The sequence below is a fragment of the Hippocampus comes genome, unplaced genomic scaffold, assembly GCF_001891065.2.
Source record: "Hippocampus comes isolate QL1 unplaced genomic scaffold, H_comes_QL1_v1.1 scaffold75, whole genome shotgun sequence".
In the NCBI taxonomy this organism is placed as follows: Eukaryota; Metazoa; Chordata; class Actinopteri; order Syngnathiformes; family Syngnathidae; genus Hippocampus; species Hippocampus comes.
This window is the reverse complement of record NW_017805007.1, coordinates 258,672-279,781: the sequence shown is the minus strand read 5'-3', so window position 1 is coordinate 279,781 and position 21,110 is coordinate 258,672. Positions and strand designations below refer to the sequence as shown.

Below are 21,110 nucleotides of genomic sequence, written 5' to 3'. Positions count from 1 at the left end.
TAAAAAAGAAAAAATTATGTTGTCTTGTTTCACTACATTGTTCCATGCATAGATATGATATGCAATATTGTAATAGGAAATAAAAATTTTACTCGGTGGACACCGTTTTGTCAGCCATTTGGAAATGGTTGAGGTTTGAATCTTTTTATGAATTTATTGATGTTCAGGTGTCGAACATTTGAAATGTTGAAATGGGATTGTGTGTTTCCCTCAAATTTTGAATATTGTCATTTGTTTTTTCTTCTTAATGAAAGGGGGGGTCGATGAAAATCGGAAATGGTAAATAAACTGCACTTACATAGCGCTTCATCTCCATCATTTAGTTCCTGAAGCACTTCACATTCACCCATTGACACACACATTCATACACCAATGGGAGGCTGCTCCCACGGAGGGCGCTGCCAGGTCCACAGGGAGCCAATTTGGGTTCAGTGTCTTTGATATGGTCTCACGGGTTGAGAAGCGGACATGTATTTTAGGGCCATGTCGTCCACAGCCTTATGAATACATGCATAACAAGAAACACAACACACTTGCTTCCATCAGGGAAATAATAAATTATATTTGAGGCGTTCTAGTTTTCATCTTTTGGTAATTTGCAACGTAAGAGATGTCAAATATTGTCTTTCAGTTATTGCGTATCACATCTTCATCACGGTTCAGGCTTGCGTGATAACAAAAACCAAGGTCAAACGTCGATAGTCTGCTTTGCATGCAGCACTGATTTTACAACCTTCAACATTCCTAATAGTCATTTGTCAGCTGTGTACTCATAAGATTAAAATGTTTTTCTTTGTAACCGTCTTTTTTCCCTTTAATAGTTGTAATTTAGTTTGGTATATTGTTGTGGAAAGCGTAATTTGTTCCACAACATTCATTTTCCTAAAAAGTACTGCATTTAGCATTTCATAACAAAAAATACATTTTAACATATTTGTGTGTGTGTGTGTGTGTGTGTGTGTGTGTGTGTGTGTGTGTGTGTGTGTGTGTGTGTGTGTGTGTCTTTCTATCTGTCTGACCCTGTGTCTTCCTCCCAGTAGTAATAGCTTCTGGTCAAGTGTGAGTGGTTGATCTTCTCCCTCTGCATGGTTCTCATGAAGACTCCTGTCTTGCGGGTCTGTTTGGTCAGGCGATTGTGAATGTCTGAGATGACAACAAAGGTGGTTCCTTGTGGGTAGCACACACCCACATTGATCCAGTCTTTTCTGTCAAAATAAATAAATAAATAAATCATTGAGATTAATTTTTTTATGACAAAACACAAATCCAAGGGAGTTGTGTTTTGTCATTACTTAAAAAATAACCTCTGATAAATACCCCAAGTGGCTGCAAACAATTTGTTGTTATATTACAAATGAGCATGAAATATAATGGCCGAGGGCCAAGCCAACATACTAACCCTAACTTTGTCTTCATTATTTTTTATTGTGTTCAAAAAAAAAAGAAGTATGTTGTCTTGTTTCACTACATTGTTCCATGCATAGATATGATATGCAATATTGTAATAGGAAATAAAAATTTTAAACCTAAATATAAGCGGTCATCAAAGCACTTTTCAAAACTGTAACATTCATTTTCTGCACCAACTGCGAGCTCACTAGCCGCTCCGAGTCAGGACTTCTAAATATATAGCTAGGTGGGCAGTGATGTATGATACAGTGATGACAATATGTACAAATATGAAACTGGAGATTTGCACATTATCAGGCCAAATCTTGACCACACCCCCTTCAACATATATATTTATACATTTTAAAACGGTACGCGTGACCTATGATCGTGATCTTGCTACACTTAACACACTACTAAAGTGGGTTACTCCCTCCTTGTGCCAGGTCTCCTACAAATGTAGCCAGAGTGAGTTCCTTTTCACAAACTTTTGTATCTATTATATTTTTCTGTTTCATCCATGTAGGGGTCTGTTATGGCTGTTGCTTATTACGGCATGCGTGTGCGCGCCTCTGTGTATGCGTGCAGCACGTGCGGGAGGTTGATGGGTCGATCACGGGAGGTTGGCTGCTTGAAAAGTAGATCTTTGGTCAAAAAAGTTTGGATAGCCACGGTTTAGGGAATTTTTTTCCTCTGACAAATATCAGAATTGGTGTCAGCCTAAAAAAAATCATGGCGGTGGATCCCTAGTTCTCATCAGTCGGCCACTCTGCCGCCCACCCAAAAAATCCAATTGAAGTGGGCTTTGTGCGCCTCATAGGATAAGCCAATGACAAAAAGGTCGTAAGTGAGGGCCAGACAAAGCACAGCTTAAAACATGTTTTGATAAAAAACAAAAACGAATCACTTTGTGTGGCTGCGGGTCACCTGAGCCCCCTTTGGAGCCAGGCCTGGAGATGTGGCACAGTGGTGCGTTTGGTAGCCAGGCCCTGTGGCCCCGTACAGAAGCTGGCTCAAGGTGATGAACACCACTTCTATGGCAGGGAAGAAGCATGAGTGAGACTCCCTACTAGTTGTAGTCAAACTCGGCTTAACACCGGCTTTGGCTCTGATGTGGGAAATTGACAGACAGATCGGTGCCGCGTATTCAGCCATGTGGACTCTGCATCAGTTCTGTTGTGTGGAAGAGGGAACTCAGCTGAAGGAAAAAGCTATGGATTTACCGGTCAATCTACGTATATTCCCATCCTCATCCATAATCATGAGCTGTGAATTGTGACCAAATAAACAAAATCACAGATACCAGCAGCCGAACATTTCTGCCTGAGAATGGGAAGCTCGGTCATCCAGGAAGTGCTTAAATGGCAGCCAATTTTATGGATTAAAATAAAAAAAAAAAATTATCTAGAGATAACTTTATAAAAGTACTCAACATTATGTAAATCATAAATACACTTGACCATACCCATGATACAAAGCTGTTTCGGTGAACTCAATATGTTGTTAATATATTGGCCACAAGATGCTGCCAAAGCTCTAACTGTTTCTCAATTGGCATTTGTATCTGTTCTTCAGACCTTGTGATCTCGGGAAAGTTCCTCAGTCTCTGCCCAAGTACTGTTCCGTTTGAAAGTACGAATAAACCAAGAATGCACTGAATACCCGGATGTTGTTCTTGTCAGGTAGCTTAAACCAAGGACGCATCGGTTGGATCCTTGTGAAGGCCATAACAAGAGCACAGCCATTTTAAAAAACAGAGACTCTCCTTCTTAGTAAGAACGTTCTCAATGATCCACATTTATGATTGTACTTTTTTTTTTTTTAAATCATATCCTCGAAATTTCTCGAAAGACCAAGCTCACACAGGTGCTTAGTACATCCGCAGTCAGCTGGGATAGGCTCCAGCACACCCGAGACCCTCGTTGGCATAAGCGGCTTGGATAATGGAGCGATAGACCAAGTGCACACCAAATAAGACTCAGTCAACACTTTCCGAATACAGTGTATGCACACAGACACATTTTTCAGACTTAAGAGTTTGCCAGTGATGTTACTTTGACGCACCCTATTTTCCGTTGTTTCTAATGCTAATCTCATAAATTTTATCAACTACAAATACAAGATTTTCCGTACTACAAGGCACTCCCTGTCGTCCGATGCACCTTTTATATGGTGTCACAGTCTCTATATTCCCCATTGTGTTGTTTCCCTGTTTGTGTTCCTATGCCATCTAGTGTTGATTATTAGCAGGAACCAATTATAACCAAAAAGGTTCTGCCCGACACTAATTGAAATGTGCATTCGTCAACACACACTCAAACAGACAACTACGTTGTGAGCTCTGCAGAGCCATTATGAAACGAAGATAACATCAAAAGCATAGTTAATTACTGACTAAACGAAAGAAGGAGACAAACAAGACTTCTAAGGATATTTAACCCCTTGTGGATGTGAGCCCACGAGGTTTACCTGCCTTTTTGTTGAATCGTCTTAATAACTTTAGTCTTTCATTTCTTGTTTTATAATACCATTTGTATTTATATGTTTCATGTATATGTTTGTGACCAGTTCTGCATGGCTTTGCTCTATATAAATAAAGCTGTATTCAATTGTATATTATTCCCTTTAGCATAGCTCCGTCTTGTGGATGCATAGTGCAACCGGCATCCACTATTGTAGCTTCTATTCTTGTAATGCAGTGCACTCTATTTATGAATAACATCTTTGACATTAGCCATTCATTGAAGGTACACTTTATAATCCGAAGCGCCTCATTGTGTAGAAAATACGGTACCTCCTAACTGTGATATATTTGTTCCTTGCAACACATAAAAATAACAACTCATGGTGTGTTTGTTCATTCTCGCCTCTTCAGGTTAATTAGTTTTGGCACCTATTTCAAAAATGTTGTACAGCAATAATAGTTATTTATTTTGCTTTATTTGCTCTACATTCATATTACATTATAAACTACTCCAAAAAAAAATAAGGAAGGTAACATTTGTCATGCTGAGAGTTAGCTAAGCAGTGACTATGTAGCACAATTTCCAGTCTTTGAAAATAGGACAACGATGAAGAATGTTACGGAAATTTGAAACTCAGATTCTGGAAATAAGGGTCACCTAAAATCTCGAACCCTATTGACTTTGCATGAAGACGTTGGCCACAATTTGGGGCGTTCAAACTATAATACACCACAATGAAAAAAGACAAACACGACATCCACAATTTCCTAAGACATTATGAAATTTGGACTCGTCAGACCAGAGAACACTTTTCCATTTTGCATCAGTCCATCTTAGATGAGCTCAGTCCTAGAGAAGCCGCGTTGTTGATAAATGGGCTTTGCTTTGCATAGTAGAGTTTTAAGTTGCACTTACCAAACCGTATTCATTAATATTGTTTTCTGAAGTATTCCTTGTGGTGATATCCTTTTCATATTGACATAGGATTTTGATGGCAGTGAGGGTTCGAAGGTCAAGGACATTCAGTGTTGGTTTTCGGCCTTGCCGATTACAAGCAGTCATTTCTACAGATTCTCTGAACCTTTTGACAATATTATGGATCGTAAATAATGAAATCCCTAAATTCCTTGCAATTGTACATTGAGGAACATTGTCCTTAAACTGTTCGCCTATTTTCTCACACAGTTGTTCACAAAAGGTGAACCTTGCCCAATCTTTGCTTGTGAACGACTGAGCAATTCGTGGATTCTCCCTTTATACCCAATTTGGCATTGTTCTCATAGCCTGTTCACCTATGGCATGTTCCAAACAGGTGTTTTGATGAGCATCCCTCAAATTTCTTTTTTGCCAGCTGTCCCAGCTTTTTTGGAATGTGTTGCAGCCATAAAATTCTAAGTTAACAATTATTTGCTAAAAACAATGAAGTTCATCAGTTCGAACATTAAATATCTTGTCTTTGTAGTGTATTCAATTCAGTATACGTTGAACAACACACCTTGAGTTTGACAGATGCAAAAAGATACTCCTACAGTGGGTGCACTGGTGATAATGGAATGCATTGCAGTATGTTTGCCCATACTAAACTTCAATATCTATTCAAGTATAATGGCTGAAAAACTGAATAAACACATAGTATTAAAAGAAAAAAAGAAAATAAAAGAAAAATGGTTTTTGGGAATGTGGTCATTATCATGTAGGTGTGATGTTGGAGGTTCTGCTGATGTGTTCGCTTACTTGTTGAAGTTAATAAGCCCGATGATGACCTCAGTTGGTGCAGCTCGGTCCCAATGGATGGTGTACCCCTTTGCCAGTGTGATGACTGGTTGGAACTGCTGGTAGTGCTTCCTCTTTCCCAATGCACCCTCTAATGTCAGGGGTCGGTCAGGGTACTCATCTCTCACGATGTGCATGTTCAGGTTGGCAGGATTACGTGTCTGGACGTAGATCTGGAGGAAACAAACATGCAGTTGCAAGGCTGATTTCAGTCTCAAGGCAGAGGATTTTGTCTACTAAGTGAAATATGACTGTAAATATAAATGTTTTTCAGAGACATTTTTCTTAATCTGATATCTAGCCGTCCGTTTTCTACTATTTGTTCTGTTTAGAGTCACAGAGAAGATGCAACTGATTCCAGCAGACTGGGCCAAATGCAGCGTTCACCCTGGTGTGGCCACAATCACACGTGACAATTTCCAAAACATTCAAATGAGCAAACAAACATAACACACTGTTGTTGAGTTAAAGCAGAATGGAGAATATGAATCAAAAATAAGTATTCTTCCCTCAAACAATGTTATTTATCCATCTCTGTTTGCAAGACAATGACAAAAAAATGAGGGAATGATTTACACAACACTTAATGGAGGGGCGGGGTTAGAAATAAGGAAGAAGAACGGTGCAGATTTAAAGTTAAGTACAGGTGGGAAAAGAAAAACACAACATTGCCACAGTGGGCGCGATTTCCTCCAATCGAGCCGAGAGTGCCAAATGATCGCAGTAAACTGTAGTTTTACGTGATGAAAGGGAATTTTTCCTCAAAAATCTGATGTGTTTAAATCAAAAATGTAATGTGGGGACCTCAAACAGTTGAACGGTTTGTAGAAACATCACTCTTCTTATTTTGATAACCTTACCTGTGCATAGTGCCCACTGCAGATGGCAGCCCTCCAATCGGGCACATCAATGCACTCAGGGTGACGGAGCAGCCAGTTGTCTTCCTTAACCAGGTAAGCTCCAGGATACTCACTCACCGAGCCGTCAATGTCATGGAAAATAGTAGTCTTGTCACCATCCATCTGCATCTTATTAAACCACGGACCAGGCTCCCCAAAAAACACACGCGAGGTGATCTATGTGAGGCAGAATGAGCAATTTTGAGCAAAAAAAAAAAAAAAAAAAATCTGGACAGTAAATCTCTTAATATTCACATTCATTGAATTCCTAAAATGCCCAAGACATCTTTGTCATTTGTATTTTCATAAGGAGAGCCCAAAAGTACTTCAGTATTTTAATTTACGACTGTCAACTTCATACAAAATGCTGTTTATGCCAAAATGTGTTTTATTTTAATTCCTCTGAAAGATAACGCAGCATCTGCTTGACTCATTGCAGAAATGTATGTCCAGTGGGTAAAGCATGTTTTATAATGTAGTCCCCAAATAAAGAAATCAATATTATACTGCCAAATACTGGAAAAACTTTGTTTCAAAGCTTGAACACACAACTCGGACTTACAGGTACATGGTCGAAGGTGATGTCTGTCACGTTATTGTTGGGGCAGCTCTGCCATGAGTTGTTGAGCCTAAAACCAAAAGCACTGCTGTGGCGTCCCTCCAGAGCTGCATATTTACGAAACGTACAGTTTTGCACATTGATGGGCCCGTCGTAGATCTGCATGCCCCGGATAGGGAAATCACTGCACAGAAACAAACCCAGAGTTTTCCCCAGATAAGAGCAAAAATAAAGTACATCCTTTTTAAGTGCAATTATTATAAACATTTGCATTGAAATGAAGAATAATAAAATATCTTGGATTAAAAAAAAAAAAGAGATTCAAGCCCTGTTAATTTTTTTTTATGACAATATTCAACAAATGTACTGTCTGTAATGGCAGAGTTAAATATGTCTTTTATTTCCTTCCTTCCTGTATAATTTATCTTAGTTTTCCCATTTAAAAAATTCTCTCATGAACATTACAGCAGGACTGCGTGTGTGAATATTTTAAAGTATACAGTATATATTTCATATTAATGCTTCAAAGAATTATTCCCTCACAGAATTATGTACCCAGCAGTGACCTGTCAGCAACGCACATTGCACACATGCGTGTGCATATATATTTTTAAATTAATGCAGGACCTGAACGATGATAGTGCTAATGGTCATTTTCATGTGAAAACATTTTCAAGTACCAAGATAAAAACAAATAGTTACAAATGTTTATTTCTATACTCTTTTTGTTCTTTTATATATGTATATATATATATATATATACATACACATACACAAACACACACACACACACACACACACACACACACATACTTTTGTTCTTCTACTTCTCCCTTTCATAATTTTGCTGCTGTAAATTGGGAATTTCTCCATGGTGAGACAAATAAAGTTTTTCTTATTTCATCTTATATTATATGCAGGGTTTTGTCTGTGTTCAAAATTGCGTGGTGGCCACCTCTGGCTAATTTTGTGCTGCCCCCAGTCAGGCCGATATCACTTAACACAGCGTAAGCTCCAGCTGTTTGAGTGATTGCTCCAGCTGATTGAGTGATTGCTGTTCCTTGCGGCAGTGACATATTTTAAATGCAGTTGCAGCGTTGCGCCACTAAGGAGGTGCCATATCAACATCAGTGCACAGGCAAGACGAAGCAACTACCGAAGAAGAAACAGATCAAATTGTGTTTTTACCCCTGTAGTCTGTGCTATCAGAGTCCTGATTTTCCCTGGCAAATGGAACAAACTCGTAAAAATTGCTGTTATTTTTTTTTTTTTTATCCAAATATGTTGTGTTTATTATAATAAAAGTGTCCTTCGTGTTGAAGGAATGTTTGCTTTTTAGCGTTGTAGATATGGCAGGGAAAATCAGCCACTTTTGTTAAAACCGACCTCGCGAGGAGGAATGTCACATCCAGTTGAAACAGAGCAGAAAAATGAATGCAATAGGCAGTTAAAATGTTGGTGATGCCAACATGTGGAAATTTGTTCTGAAACACCCATGATAGCGAGGTTCAGAATGCAGGACAGGACAAGTTGGCAAGGTGAGGCTACATAAATCCGTGTCTAATTAAGAGCAGAACAAGACAAAGCCAATGTCTACGTGATTGAAACATTATTTTTTATTCCCCTTTTCATATCATCTCAAAAATCCACGAGCCAGTGGCTTTGACAAGCAGTGACTAAATCAATTCACTTGGCTCAGGCAGACTGAGGAAGGCATGCACTATTATTTATGCCAAAAGCACTGTGCCCCAATTTTGCAGGCAAGTGCTGCCTCCCTTGTGGGACAGCCATCAACCAACTACAGGTTGGACACAGGACATGAGGCGGCCACCATTCACAAAGCAGCAGAAGACAAAGAGAAGTATATTAAAGATGGTACTACCTAAAACACTCAACTAATGAAGTTAGAAAAACTAATATACTTTAGATAGTTTAAAAAATGTTCTTCTTTTTTGACGGAGGACACTGTAGCATGCGATTGCAGCATGGGTGAACATGGAACACAGTGCGCGCGAAGGCTGCTTCAAAATAATCTATGATTGTCTCAAACAAAAGTGGCACCACCAAAGAAGCGATGAGCCCATCATTCTTCTATGCATGTTTTCATATATGAATGTTTTGACATTATAATAGTCATATTCTTATTGGAACTCAACTTAAAATATGATTCCTGTAAAAGAAAGTGAGTCAGTTGAATTGACAGACGACATGCACGTCATGGCACGTAATCAGGCTGGTACCACCTCTGCCTCAATTTGAGCCAGGTAAAACCCTGCTACACTTCAACGAGCCGTTGCCATTAGTAGTGATGGGTCCGGCAACATGGATGCATCAGCTCATGCGTCGAGCTCAGAGAGCGAAAGCCCGTGCGCTGTGAGCAAAATCACCTGACCCACACAGCGGTTGTGTCGTACAGCGGTTAGTGTGCCAAAGTGTGGTCATCAGGATGTGGAACATTTGCATTCATGTTGAACGGAGGAGACTTTGATTGTGTGTTGTTTTTGGATCCCTATTTTCTCTTTGTGTCGATTTGTGGATACCACGGAGCAATCGGGAAAGAAGAACATTCTGCAGTTTTGATCTGACAAGACCACATCAAGATAATGTTAACCATTCTCCACTTTGGCCTTGTTTTCATTCAAGTTAATGTTCTCTCAGCATTGTGACGACGCCATTCTCCATGGCAACAGAAGGACAACAGTGGAGCAAGCGGAGCTGATGTGAATGCTCCAATGTTCCCATTTCAGCTTTTAGTAATGTCATTTTATACCACGCACTGACAAGTGGGAACTCTTGTCACCACTGCATGTAAATCTTGTAACAGCACTCCAATTTCCACATGCACTCCAATGTTGTAAATGATTTGCACAAATCTTAAATTTTAATTTCACATTTTCACTTATACTTCCTTGCTACAAAATATTTGCTGTCAGAAAGCACTGCAATTTATGATTTGATGTTCACTCTGTCCACTGAAGCAACGCACTCCACTCTAGCTAGGCAGCCTGCGATGATTTTTTTAGGTCCACCAGATGTATCGATTAATCAACACACCAACACACCATATGTCGACACAATTGGGGGAATGTGCCACACGCTTCACGAGGCCTCATTTTCTCATCACTAGCCGTTTGTATTGGCAAAAATATTACTTACAATTAAGATAAGAAATCCTTTATTAGTCTCGCAATGGAGAAATTCTTAATTCACAGCAGCAAAGTTATGAAAGGAAGAAGTAGAACAAAATATAGGAGCTGCTGGAAAGGCACTTCCAACTATGACACTAACATTGGAGCGTCATAGCGTTTGCTACCCTTCCATCTGTTTTCTGAACTACGAATCCTCAGTAGGGTCGCAAGCATGCAATAAAGCTGTTGTTAATTGTAGTCATGCATTACTGGACATCATAATCTGACGATGAAACTTGACTTTGTGCCATGGTTAGCCTCAAGTACAGTTCACTGAAGCGTGGGAAATCTGAGCATGGAGCCAGGTTTATGTGAATAACAGAGATGGGCATTTTACCTTATTTTGACGGTCAGTCCTTCGTCCACGACCTGGACACCCTTCCGTCATCGTCCCGCCATCCTTATTAATATAATAATCGTCCTCCATCCCTGTCCTTTTAAAGCGCCTCTGTCGCAGCTATCTCAACCGGCTGGATTGATCGTTAGTGAAATGGGTGTCTTTAGGCACTTTGTTATGTTCTCTGACGGTACACTAGGTGGCAGTATTGCTATGAAAATATTGTTGAGATGAAATACTCTGTTAAGAAAATACAGTGTTTGGCTACACACTGGTCTTTTTATTTTGCCTCCCGACACCACATACTTAACCCGGTTAGGGAAGATTAAAGGGATGGATGAAAATTCCCTTCCATCCTTTTTAAAAAAATTCTCATCCTCTGTCCTCCCACCCAAAAATGAGCGTCCGTCTAGGACGCCCTGTCCCAGGGACAGAATGCCCATCTCTGGTGATTAATTAAATGCAAAAGTGGCAAACTCAGCATTTTTCGCACTAGTTCCAGATCAGCCATTTTGTGTGTTTTCTGAGAGGCTCTGCAATGAAGTTTATTTAACTTTGTCTACCTAGGCATCAGCCATCTCGGCAACCCCGCTTTTATTCATGTTTCCTACTCCGCCTATGACGCCTGTCAGACCTGACAAAAATCCACACAGGTCCCACTTGTAGCGCTCTCAACCCGGGGTGTTAAAAGTGCGGTAAAAATTCTCTACAACTCATCAATTTGTAATGCAATCCAATGCTGTTTAAGTGGTGAAAGTACAATTAAAAAGGAAAAGGCACAGCTCGTCGTCATCACAGTCCGGCGGCTACCTGAACCCGCTTCCCTGACAGGCTTATAAATCACTGGGGGAAACTTTTGTTCTAGTATAGCAGAATATAATTCAATCATAACTGTGACTGGCATAATAGATACTAAACTATAAACAACAATAATAAAACTGGGACATGGTCTTTGTGGTAGGATCCAATCAAAATGGCACATCTTGACTTTTTTATATCGTTAGAGTTCACTGAAAAGGTGGGAAAAAGTTCTCCAATAATTAATATTTATCTGATGTTACTATAACACATTCCGAAATTAACATTTGGGCATTTTAACATGTCAACTTTTTTTTAATTCGTTATGTACAGCATATTTTGATTAGGTTGGATGTTTTGATGATTGTTTATGAATTAATCATTTGGTGGGTTCTTATCAAATTTGGTTGGATTTTTTACTTCAATGCCGCTTATTTTGTTCAGGGCCATGGGTGAGCTGGGCCTCCTCAGACGTCTTGTGCGAGAGGCGAGATGGATCACAGGGCAAACATAGACAAACAACCACTCACTCATATTCACACGATGAACATTTTTGATTATTCAGTTAATCTAACATGTAAGACTTGGGAATTTGGGAGAAACCCTGAAGACCTGAAGAAAATGCACGCAAGCACTGGGAAAACATTCAAATTCCAAGATAGCATGAGCTGTCAAAATACTCCCCCACTCCCTCCCTCTATTCATCCATCTGAACCAATCATCCGCATGATGGTCGTGGGTGTGCTGGAGTCTATCCTGGCTGTCTTCGGGCAGCAGGCGAGTACAACCTGAACCCGTTGCGAGCTAATCACAGGGCACAGACATTACTGAACAACCATTCACACCTATGGAGAATATAGAGCAGGGATAGGGAACTCCAGTTCCTCGAGAGCCATATCCTGCCTGTTTTAGGTCCCTCCCTACTCCAACACATCTGATTCAGTTGTTGCCTTGACGGAGCTTGCTGATGAGCTGATCATTTGAATCAGGTGTGTTGGAGAAGGGAGGGACCTAAAACAGGCAGGATATGGCCCTCGAGGAACCGGAGTTCCCTACCCCTGATATAGAGTGTTCCAATTAACCTACCATATATGTTTTTGTTTTCTCCGGGTACTCCGGTTTCCTCCCACTTTCCTAAAAACGTGCATGGCAGGCTGATTGAACACTCTAAATTGTCCCTCGGTGTGAGTGTGGGCGTGGATGGTTGTTCGTCTCTGTGTGCCCTGCGATTGGCTGGCAACCGATTCAGGGTGTCCCCTGCCTACTGCCCGGAGACAGCTGGGATAGGCTCCAGCACTCCCCGCGACCCGAGTGAGGATAAAGCGGGTCGGAAAATGGATGGATGGATGGTTGTATGTTTTTGGAATGTGGGAGAAAGCCAGAGTACCCGGAGACAACCCACACAGGCACCAGGAGAACATGCAAACTCCACACAGGGAGGCCGGAGCTGGAATTGAACCTCTGCACTGTACGGTCGACGCGCTAACCAGTCGCCCACTGTGTTTCTCCCACAAAATAAAAATGAGTGCCACTTTCTGACCATAAAACACAAATTTGAGTCGATTTTATTTGGGGGGGTGCATTATCTACTCATGAAAAAAGTTCAGGTTGTAACATCAAAAATGATAAACAGGAGGCAACACAAAAAAGACAAAACAAAAAAACTTCCTACAAACAAAAATCCAACGTCCTTAACATAAATAATAAACAAATGCTTCGCTTCTTCCAGGTAAAGTCTGTTAAACAAACTATGGGGTATTTAAAGGCCAACAAAACTCAATATGCATGAAAACTTTGGTATAAGTGAAATTGGTGGAATAGTTTTACAGACCGAAATATATTTTCTTTTAGAGGGCTTGTGATGATATCTCATCTATTGGAAGCAAATCTATGATTGAATCCACTTTGGGGTTTGGGGTCTGAAATAGATGATGGTGGGATAAAGCGTTTTTTTCACTTTTCACTTTCACTTACACGCCTCGCGGGAGGGTCCTGCCCATGAGGTCAGCACCCCCTGGGCCCCAGATACTGTTATCAGGGAGTGGCATTCCATGATTTTCACTTTCCCCCACAAATAGAGAATTCTTCACCATCTGACGAGAACCATCATCATCTGGAAAGGTTCCTCCACTGCACACACAGACAGTAAATGTTAGAAAAAAAAGGCACAAATAGTAGAGGCACTTTTGATGACTGAATGTATTTTTGTTATTGGACGTGCCAGTGAGTCATCAGCCCGTCACATCTATTAGCCCACTCCTTTAGTTGGACTTTCCATTGTCCCTAATAATCATTTTTCATTATCATGATCAACATCATAGATTTTATTTGTAAGATTCTTTTTTCGCAGAGAAACCACAGGAACCTTTTGCAAGACCTGGACAGAGTCTCTGGGCAGAGGGAAGTCTGGGCTCCTCTGCAATTCTTTTTTTTTGTCACTGCAATCAAAAACTCAAATATTTTTTTTCGTCTCCGGTCCTGTCACAATTTCTTTTTATAGCTTAATGTATTTTCCTAGAGTCTTGCATGCTATTTTTTCCACTTTATTTTGTTGCTAACATACAGAGGTAACATTGAATCTGTATTCCTACGTGTTTTTTTTTTTTTATATACACCAGAGTCTACATTCTCCTTTGTTCCTTACGTACAGTATTCCTTTTACTTAGTGCCCCTAGTGTTTAGACCGAGACACACAAATGTGTTGTGCTATAGGCTGCAATTCAGAGAAAATGGGTGCCGTGGAAGACTATTATTGAATATGTTTCACCACAACATGCGTGTCCATAAACTCTGACCCACAAAATCACATCTTACATGTGTAGGCTCGATCATCCTCCATATGTGCCCGTTCTAATTTCTTAGTAATTACCACTTCAGGAAGAACTCATGAATTACCGTAATTTCTGGACTATAGACCGCACCTGATTATAAGCCGCACCGCTACATTTTTAAAGGAAAAAAATATTTTGTATACACATAAGCCGCACCTGTGTATAAGCCGCAGGTGCCCATATTGTAACATGAGATATTTACAAAGAAAGACGGTACACAGGCGGCCGTTAGAAAAGTCTTTATATAAGCCGCTTCATGAAATAAGCCGCAGAGTTGAAAGCGTGTGACAAAAGTCGTGGCTTATAGTCCGGAAATTACGGTATTTTTCAGACTGTTTCAAAACAGTTTACCAGTGCGGACTGCAAATACTGAAATGTGTTTTCCAATTATTTAAACAAAAAAAAAAAAAAGAGAGAGTGGGGTGTCTTATAATGCTTGTATTGAATGCACAAATACACCTTTATTTTATCTGTCAAGATAATATGGTCGAAAACAGAAGCTTCTCCAGGAGGACTTTGCCACCGGAGGGTAACAGTTCAAATCCAGCTGGGGACAACAACAAGAAATTAAACTGATTCATGAACAAATGTTTGTCTGTGTTCTGACTAGTGCCAAGGTGCCTTTGACCATGGCACCAAACCCCCAATCTCATCACTCTGAAATATTTCCTTGTATGACTGCAGGTTTGTGATCAGCCTCTGTCTAATGTATGTAGCAAAAATTTGAGTGTACATTTTTCCTTGATGTATGGCAATTATCATGATGCATTTATTTTCATTCGTTTATGAGTGATAGAGTGGAGGTCTTACCTTGCCAAAGTGAGGCCAATGCCGTTATCTGCAAATCTACAAAATGAATACATTGAGTTTCATTTTAAGGCACTCAAAAATCAGCCATTCAATTTTTACTCACTGGCAGTTATCCAGCCAGACATCCCCTCCTCTCAGCCAGGCTCCGTGGTCCTGGTTCTTATAGGCTACAAAATGGTGAATGTGAGCTGGGACTCTGGGTTTGAAAGGGTCAGCATCCTGGTGGGGGCCATACCTTTGAGGGGCAGCGTGGGGTTACACAAAATTATAGCATCACTGTCTGGATTAAAAATGAAGTTATTTCATTTTTTTTTTTTTTTTTTTTTTTTTTTTTTAGAAAATCATGTTCATTGCATTTGTTGTTGAAATAAAACATGTTCTACCTTGTTTTTCTCTAGGTCATGGTTCTTTTATGATTTCATGCATTTTTCATTGAGCAGACCAAAGGTGGGTGCAGAGCGAAATAATCTTCGTGGGTAAAGGCAGTTTGAATTTGACCTTGGAATAGATATTTTTATATAATTCTGTCCATCAATTTTCTCAACTGTTTGACCCTCTTATGGTCAAGAATGAGCAGGCGCCTATCCCAACTGACTTTTGGTAAAATGCAGTGTACCTCCTTGATGAGTCGCCAGTTCTTTGCAGAGCACTTATTGACTTTTGACAATCATTTATATCAATGGGAAATTATGAGTGCCCAGTTACTTAAAATTCGTGTTTTTGGATTGTGGGAGGAAACATGAGTAACCAGAATTAACTGTAGAAGATGTACCGGTAATCACAGAACCTGACGGGCGTGAGGCAGACACACCACACACTTAAAGAATTCTCAGTAGGATATAAAATAATGACAAAATCCCTGAGTGTAGTTAAAGATTTGAAAAGCTAATAGAAAAGATGGTCACAAATTCTTACCTGGCTCCAACCAATGAGAGGAAAGGTCTTTTGTCCTTGTCATTTGCCTGAGTGGTCTTGACTCCATTATCTAGGATGAATCCGGCCTGAAACCAAGGAAAATATTTATTTAAAGCACCGAGCACACATCTGAGCTGTCATTAGTTGATCACATTCAAAAGCTGGAAGCTTGTTTCACACTTTTAGCCTTAAGGCACTGATATTTTTTATTGTACAAGACAATAACACAACCATCATCATGATTATCATCATCATCATTCTCTGTTGCTTGTCCAAGGTTGGGTCGTGGGGACAGCAGCTTAAGCAGAGAAGCCAAGACGTCCCTTTCTTTAGCCACTTTGTACAGCACAGCTTGGGGGAATCCCTAAGCATTTCCAAGGGAGCCGGGAGACAGAGTCTCTCCAGCATGTTCTGGGTCATCCTCGAGGCCTCCTCCAGGTAGGTGTCCAAGTGATGCCCGAGCCACCTTTTCTGGCTCCTCTCAATGTGACTTTGAGTCCTTCCCAGCTTATCGAGTTTCTAACCCTATCTCTCAGAGACACCTTGCGGAGGAAACTCATTTTGGCCTCTTGAGTTCGGGATTTTATTCTTTTGGTCAAGACCCACAGCTTGTGACCCGAGATGAGGGTAGGAATGTAGATCGTCCACGATGGATGAATGGATGGATGCTTTTGTTAAAAAGGACAGGTTCTTTCTTACTGGTGCAGTTCAATCACCCTCTGTTGGTTAATTTGCTTATGCAATTTAATTTTTATGAGGTTTATTTTGGCCACCAATGTTTAGGACCCACACTAATTACTAGACGAAGGGCATCGTAGCGTATTCTAATATCTAATATACCTACTGAAATTGTACTCGTGTGTGTGCATTAGCATAGAAGTGACTCAATATTAAATTTGTTGGTTTTTTTGTGACTTTAGGTCATCTATGTACATTGCAGTTGATGTTACTTGTACTATTTTAATGCGTTTTATAGAACCATCACACATATCCACGCAGATTAAATATTGCAGAGAGAAAATTATTCTGATTATTGCTCATGTGGACCATAATATGTTCTAACCAAGGAATTGATCATGACCGTTTCAGACTTCTACAGAGCTCGCATATGAGCTGATCGTTTGAATCAGGTGTGTTGTAGTAGAGAGACATCTAAAACAGGCAGGATATGGCTCTCGAGGAACCTGAACTCCCTAGCCCTGTCTTAACCGGACAGACTGTCGCAGTTAGATAAACCAGTCATATCAGCAAATATTTCTCAACTTTGTTGGATACAAGATCTGAAATTTGCCTTGCATTAAAACAGCATCGCTATCATACAAAAGCAGTCCATTGGACAACACAAACATTATCATTTGACAAAGACTGTGTCATTAAGGAGTAATTTATTTTGTGTGATTTTTAGAAAGCTCCTCGTGTTTGGATTGACTGATGCACAAAGGACTGTTTTGAGCCTCACTCTGTGATAGCGTGGCACACAGTACTGGCGCTGGGAAGGTAATAGCACATATTCATTGTTTGGATCATGGCTGAGGTTGGAGATGCCATTCTTAGTCAATTGCATGGTGTCATTGTTAAGATAGGCTGCTTCAAACAGTTTGTCCAGAGGTTGGCCTACAATCTTCAGACTTTTAATCAGGTGTCTTAGGCCAGATTTTGCAGTGACTGTGAGGCAGCTGAACCATACGGCATTACGATACTGTAGCACACTGCGGATATTGGGGGTGAAGAACAAAAGGAAAACTTGCTGTGGGGCCTCAAATGACCTGAGGCGACATGAACATTTTCTGCAGATGAAGTCAACGTGATGTTTACATGAATATGTTGAGTCAATCATAACGTCCAACTATTTGAATGACTATGTCTTGTGCAAAATGTATCAATGACAGTGGGAGTTCCAGATATGTATTTGGTTTTGCAAACCACTTCCTGTTTTTTTTCCAAGCTTATTCCCAGAGTGTTGTTTTTACTCCATGTCCACACCCTGTTGATGGAGGGCCTGATTGTCACGAGTTATTCAACAGCGTAATCAAAACAGTATCATTTGAGTACTTGATATCAAATTGATTATTTGAGAATGAACGGCAATCATCTGTGTATATGGTGAAGAGTACAGCTGAAATCAAACAGACCCGACATTGGTTGTGTTGGCACAGGAAAGGGTTTTTAACTAACTGTACTCTGTTGATACGATATGAAATATGAGTGAACACCCTGATGGAGGAACTTAGAAATTAAAATGCTTGGTTGATTCGGCAGATGAAAAATCTAGAAACGAGAACTCTTCCATAGTTTCCATCCTTTTCCAACTGAGGGCCATGGTGTCAGATTTAGAGGTGGTCTTTATCACCCCAGGTGCTTCACACGACTGTGTACCACTCAAATGAGAGTTGTAGATCGTGATTTGAAGAGGCCACCACATCAGACGCCCTCAACGCCTCCTCGACTGCACGGAAAAAAAAACCTGACCATAAAAGTTATGAATAGAATAGGTGCCAAAGTGCAGCCTTGGTGTCGTCCAAACCTCACTGGAAACAAATCCAACCTACTACCGGCAATGCGGACCAAACTCTGGCACCAGTTGTACAGGGATCAAACAGCCCATTATAGGGCGGCCAATACCCCATACTCCGGGAGCACCCACCTCAACATCCCCCATGGTATATGGTTGAACACCTTCACCAAGTACACAAAACACACTGGTAGACTGGTTGTGTGAACTCCCTTGCACCCTTGTGGGTGTCAAGCTGGTCGATCCACTGTTCCATGGCCAAGACAAAAACCACACTGCTTCTCCCGAATCTAATATTTGACTTCTTGATGGACCCTTCTCTCCAGCTTCACTGAATAGACTTTACCGGAGAGGCTCAGGATTGTGATCCCCTTGTAGCTGGAACACATCCTCTGGTCCCCTTTCTTAAAAAGATGGACTGCATCCAGTCTGCCAATCCAGAGGCACTGTCCCCACGATCAACGCGATGTTGCAAAGGTGTATCAACCAGAACAGCCCCACACCATCGAGAGCCTTTAGGAACTCAGAGCGGATTTCATTTACCCATGGGACCACCCTTGCCACGTAGGAGCTTTTATCCACCTTGGTGACATCAACCCCAGAGATAAGAGAGCCCATCTCAGTGTCTCCAGACGCTATTTCCTCAAAAAGGTGTATCGGTGGAATTGAGAAGATCTTCGAAGTACTCTCCCCACCATCTCACAATGTCTCATGTCGAGGTCAGCAGTGCCACATCTCTACTATACACAGTGTTATTGGTGCACTGCTTTCCCCTCCTGAAGCCGTCCATTTTTGCCCCAGCAACTGCCGAAGCTACGTTTGTCTTGACCAGCTGTTACCCATCAGCTGCCTCTGGTGTCCCACAGGCCAAAAAGGATGAAACCCCTTCAGCTTGATGGCATCCCTTACCGCTGGTGTCCACCTGTGGGCTTGGGGATTGCCTCCACATCAGGCACCAACTATCTTACGGCAACATCTTCGATTGGACGCCTCAACAATAGAAGCAAGGAAGATTAGCCACTCGGACTCAATGTCCCCCGCCTCCCAGTCATGCTCTTCCAGGTCTCACTGTAATTTCCCACGTGAGAGGTGAAGTCTTCCAGCAGAACAAAGGAGTTCCCACAGCAATTGCTCTCCAACACACCCTCCAAGGACTCCACAAAGGATAGGCACTCTGACCTGTTGTTTGGTGCGTAGGCACAAACAACATGTGTTAATATTATTTCAGTGGGTGGGTGTGGATGGATGGATTGACTGGATGGATGGATTTGATTAAACGCTATATTTCCAGACTCACCCTGTAGTTGGAATGAGCTCTGTTGTTGATAAACTGGCCCATAGGCGTGTGTTCTGTTTTTCCAGGCGAGTACAGCCCCTCAGATGGTCCAGTGGGTACATGGTGGAAGATAAACCAGAATCCTGTTTCCTATGCAAACATACACAAAAAGCCGTTCAGACTGCGCTGTCATAAATCTACTATAGGGATCACCAAGCTACCCGTGTGCACCATATAACACCTAATGACAGCATGAGAAGCCTGCAGGCCTGTTTGAAGACTCACCAGTGAATGGACAATTTCCATTGTTGAAGGGATCATTTGAAAATGTACACACTTGATTTGTAGAAATAGAGTGTTGCATACTGATATTTGTGTGACGGTGTTAAACTAATGTTGATATTAAATGTGAGATATAATTAAAATGATCAGCGTGTCTATCTATGGCTGACATTAATTATGAATAGAACACAGAAATAAAGGTGATTTATACAAATTTGTCATTTTAGATATGTAGATCAAACTGGTAGCCTTTCATATTAATCAGTACCCATCTGTTACGTTTGACACAGAGTGCACTTTCTTTGCATTAACATTCACACTGTTTTTCAGTATTTTTGTGACTCCTGTTTATATGACTATTATCAAAACATAATAAAAAATGTTCTATTACAGGGGTCGGGAACCTATGGCTTGCAAGCCAGGTGTGGCACTTTGATGATTGTATCTGGCTAAAACAAAATATTCTCGCTTGTTTAATCCATCAATCCATTTTTCACTGCTTATGTCCTGTTCAGGGCTGCAGTTGGCAGCAGGAGCAATTTTAATTGGATGATACTGGCCTACGTTAGCCGTTGCTGGGGAAACAGGTAAACGCCCCCTTTTGAATCAGCCCGCTCGGTCATTAGCTCAAAGCTAATCCTTCGACGAATAAGATGGCAAAAAGAAAAAAAAGATGACGAATATGGTACACTTCAGGACGAATGGACCGAAGGATTCACCTTTGTGGAGAGAACAGGTTCTGCGGTGTGTCTAATGTGCAATGACAAAATACTATCGATAAAACGGTTGAATGTAAAGTGGCACTTTGACACGCACCATGCTACGTTCACATCAAAATACCCAGTGGGAGACAGCAGAAAGGAAGCGTGCAAGCTACTGAGCAGGGTGGAAGCTAGCTAGCAGCAACTCCGCGTATGGACCCGGCAAACTGACTATAATTCCGAGAGCTTTGCTAGCAATCATGAGGAACGGAAAACCATTCACATTAAAGGTTATTATAACAAAATTATTGAAAAGAATACATTCAGAGGCTTATTATACTGACATTTTGTTGAATTCACTTTTAAAATAGAGTT

General features: G+C 40.8%; 1 protein-coding gene across 1 annotated transcript in view; it reads right to left on the bottom strand.

Annotated features, from left to right (window-relative positions):
• cemip (cell migration inducing hyaluronidase 1) overlaps window positions 1–21,110 on the bottom strand; it is a 154,735-nt gene that overhangs the window by 15,114 nt on the left and 118,511 nt on the right. Inside the window, exons 16-24 of the mRNA XM_019859939.1 lie at window positions 19,774–19,902; window positions 15,965–16,050; window positions 15,153–15,284; window positions 15,050–15,085; window positions 13,383–13,538; window positions 7,089–7,269; window positions 6,488–6,703; window positions 5,589–5,800; window positions 1,020–1,205 (exon numbers count right to left, since the gene is read on the bottom strand). Of these exons, the coding sequence (XP_019715498.1) occupies window positions 1,020–1,205; window positions 5,589–5,800; window positions 6,488–6,703; window positions 7,089–7,269; window positions 13,383–13,538; window positions 15,050–15,085; window positions 15,153–15,284; window positions 15,965–16,050; window positions 19,774–19,902 (1,334 nt within the window). The remainder of the gene's footprint in view (window positions 1–1,019; window positions 1,206–5,588; window positions 5,801–6,487; window positions 6,704–7,088; window positions 7,270–13,382; window positions 13,539–15,049; window positions 15,086–15,152; window positions 15,285–15,964; window positions 16,051–19,773; window positions 19,903–21,110) is intronic.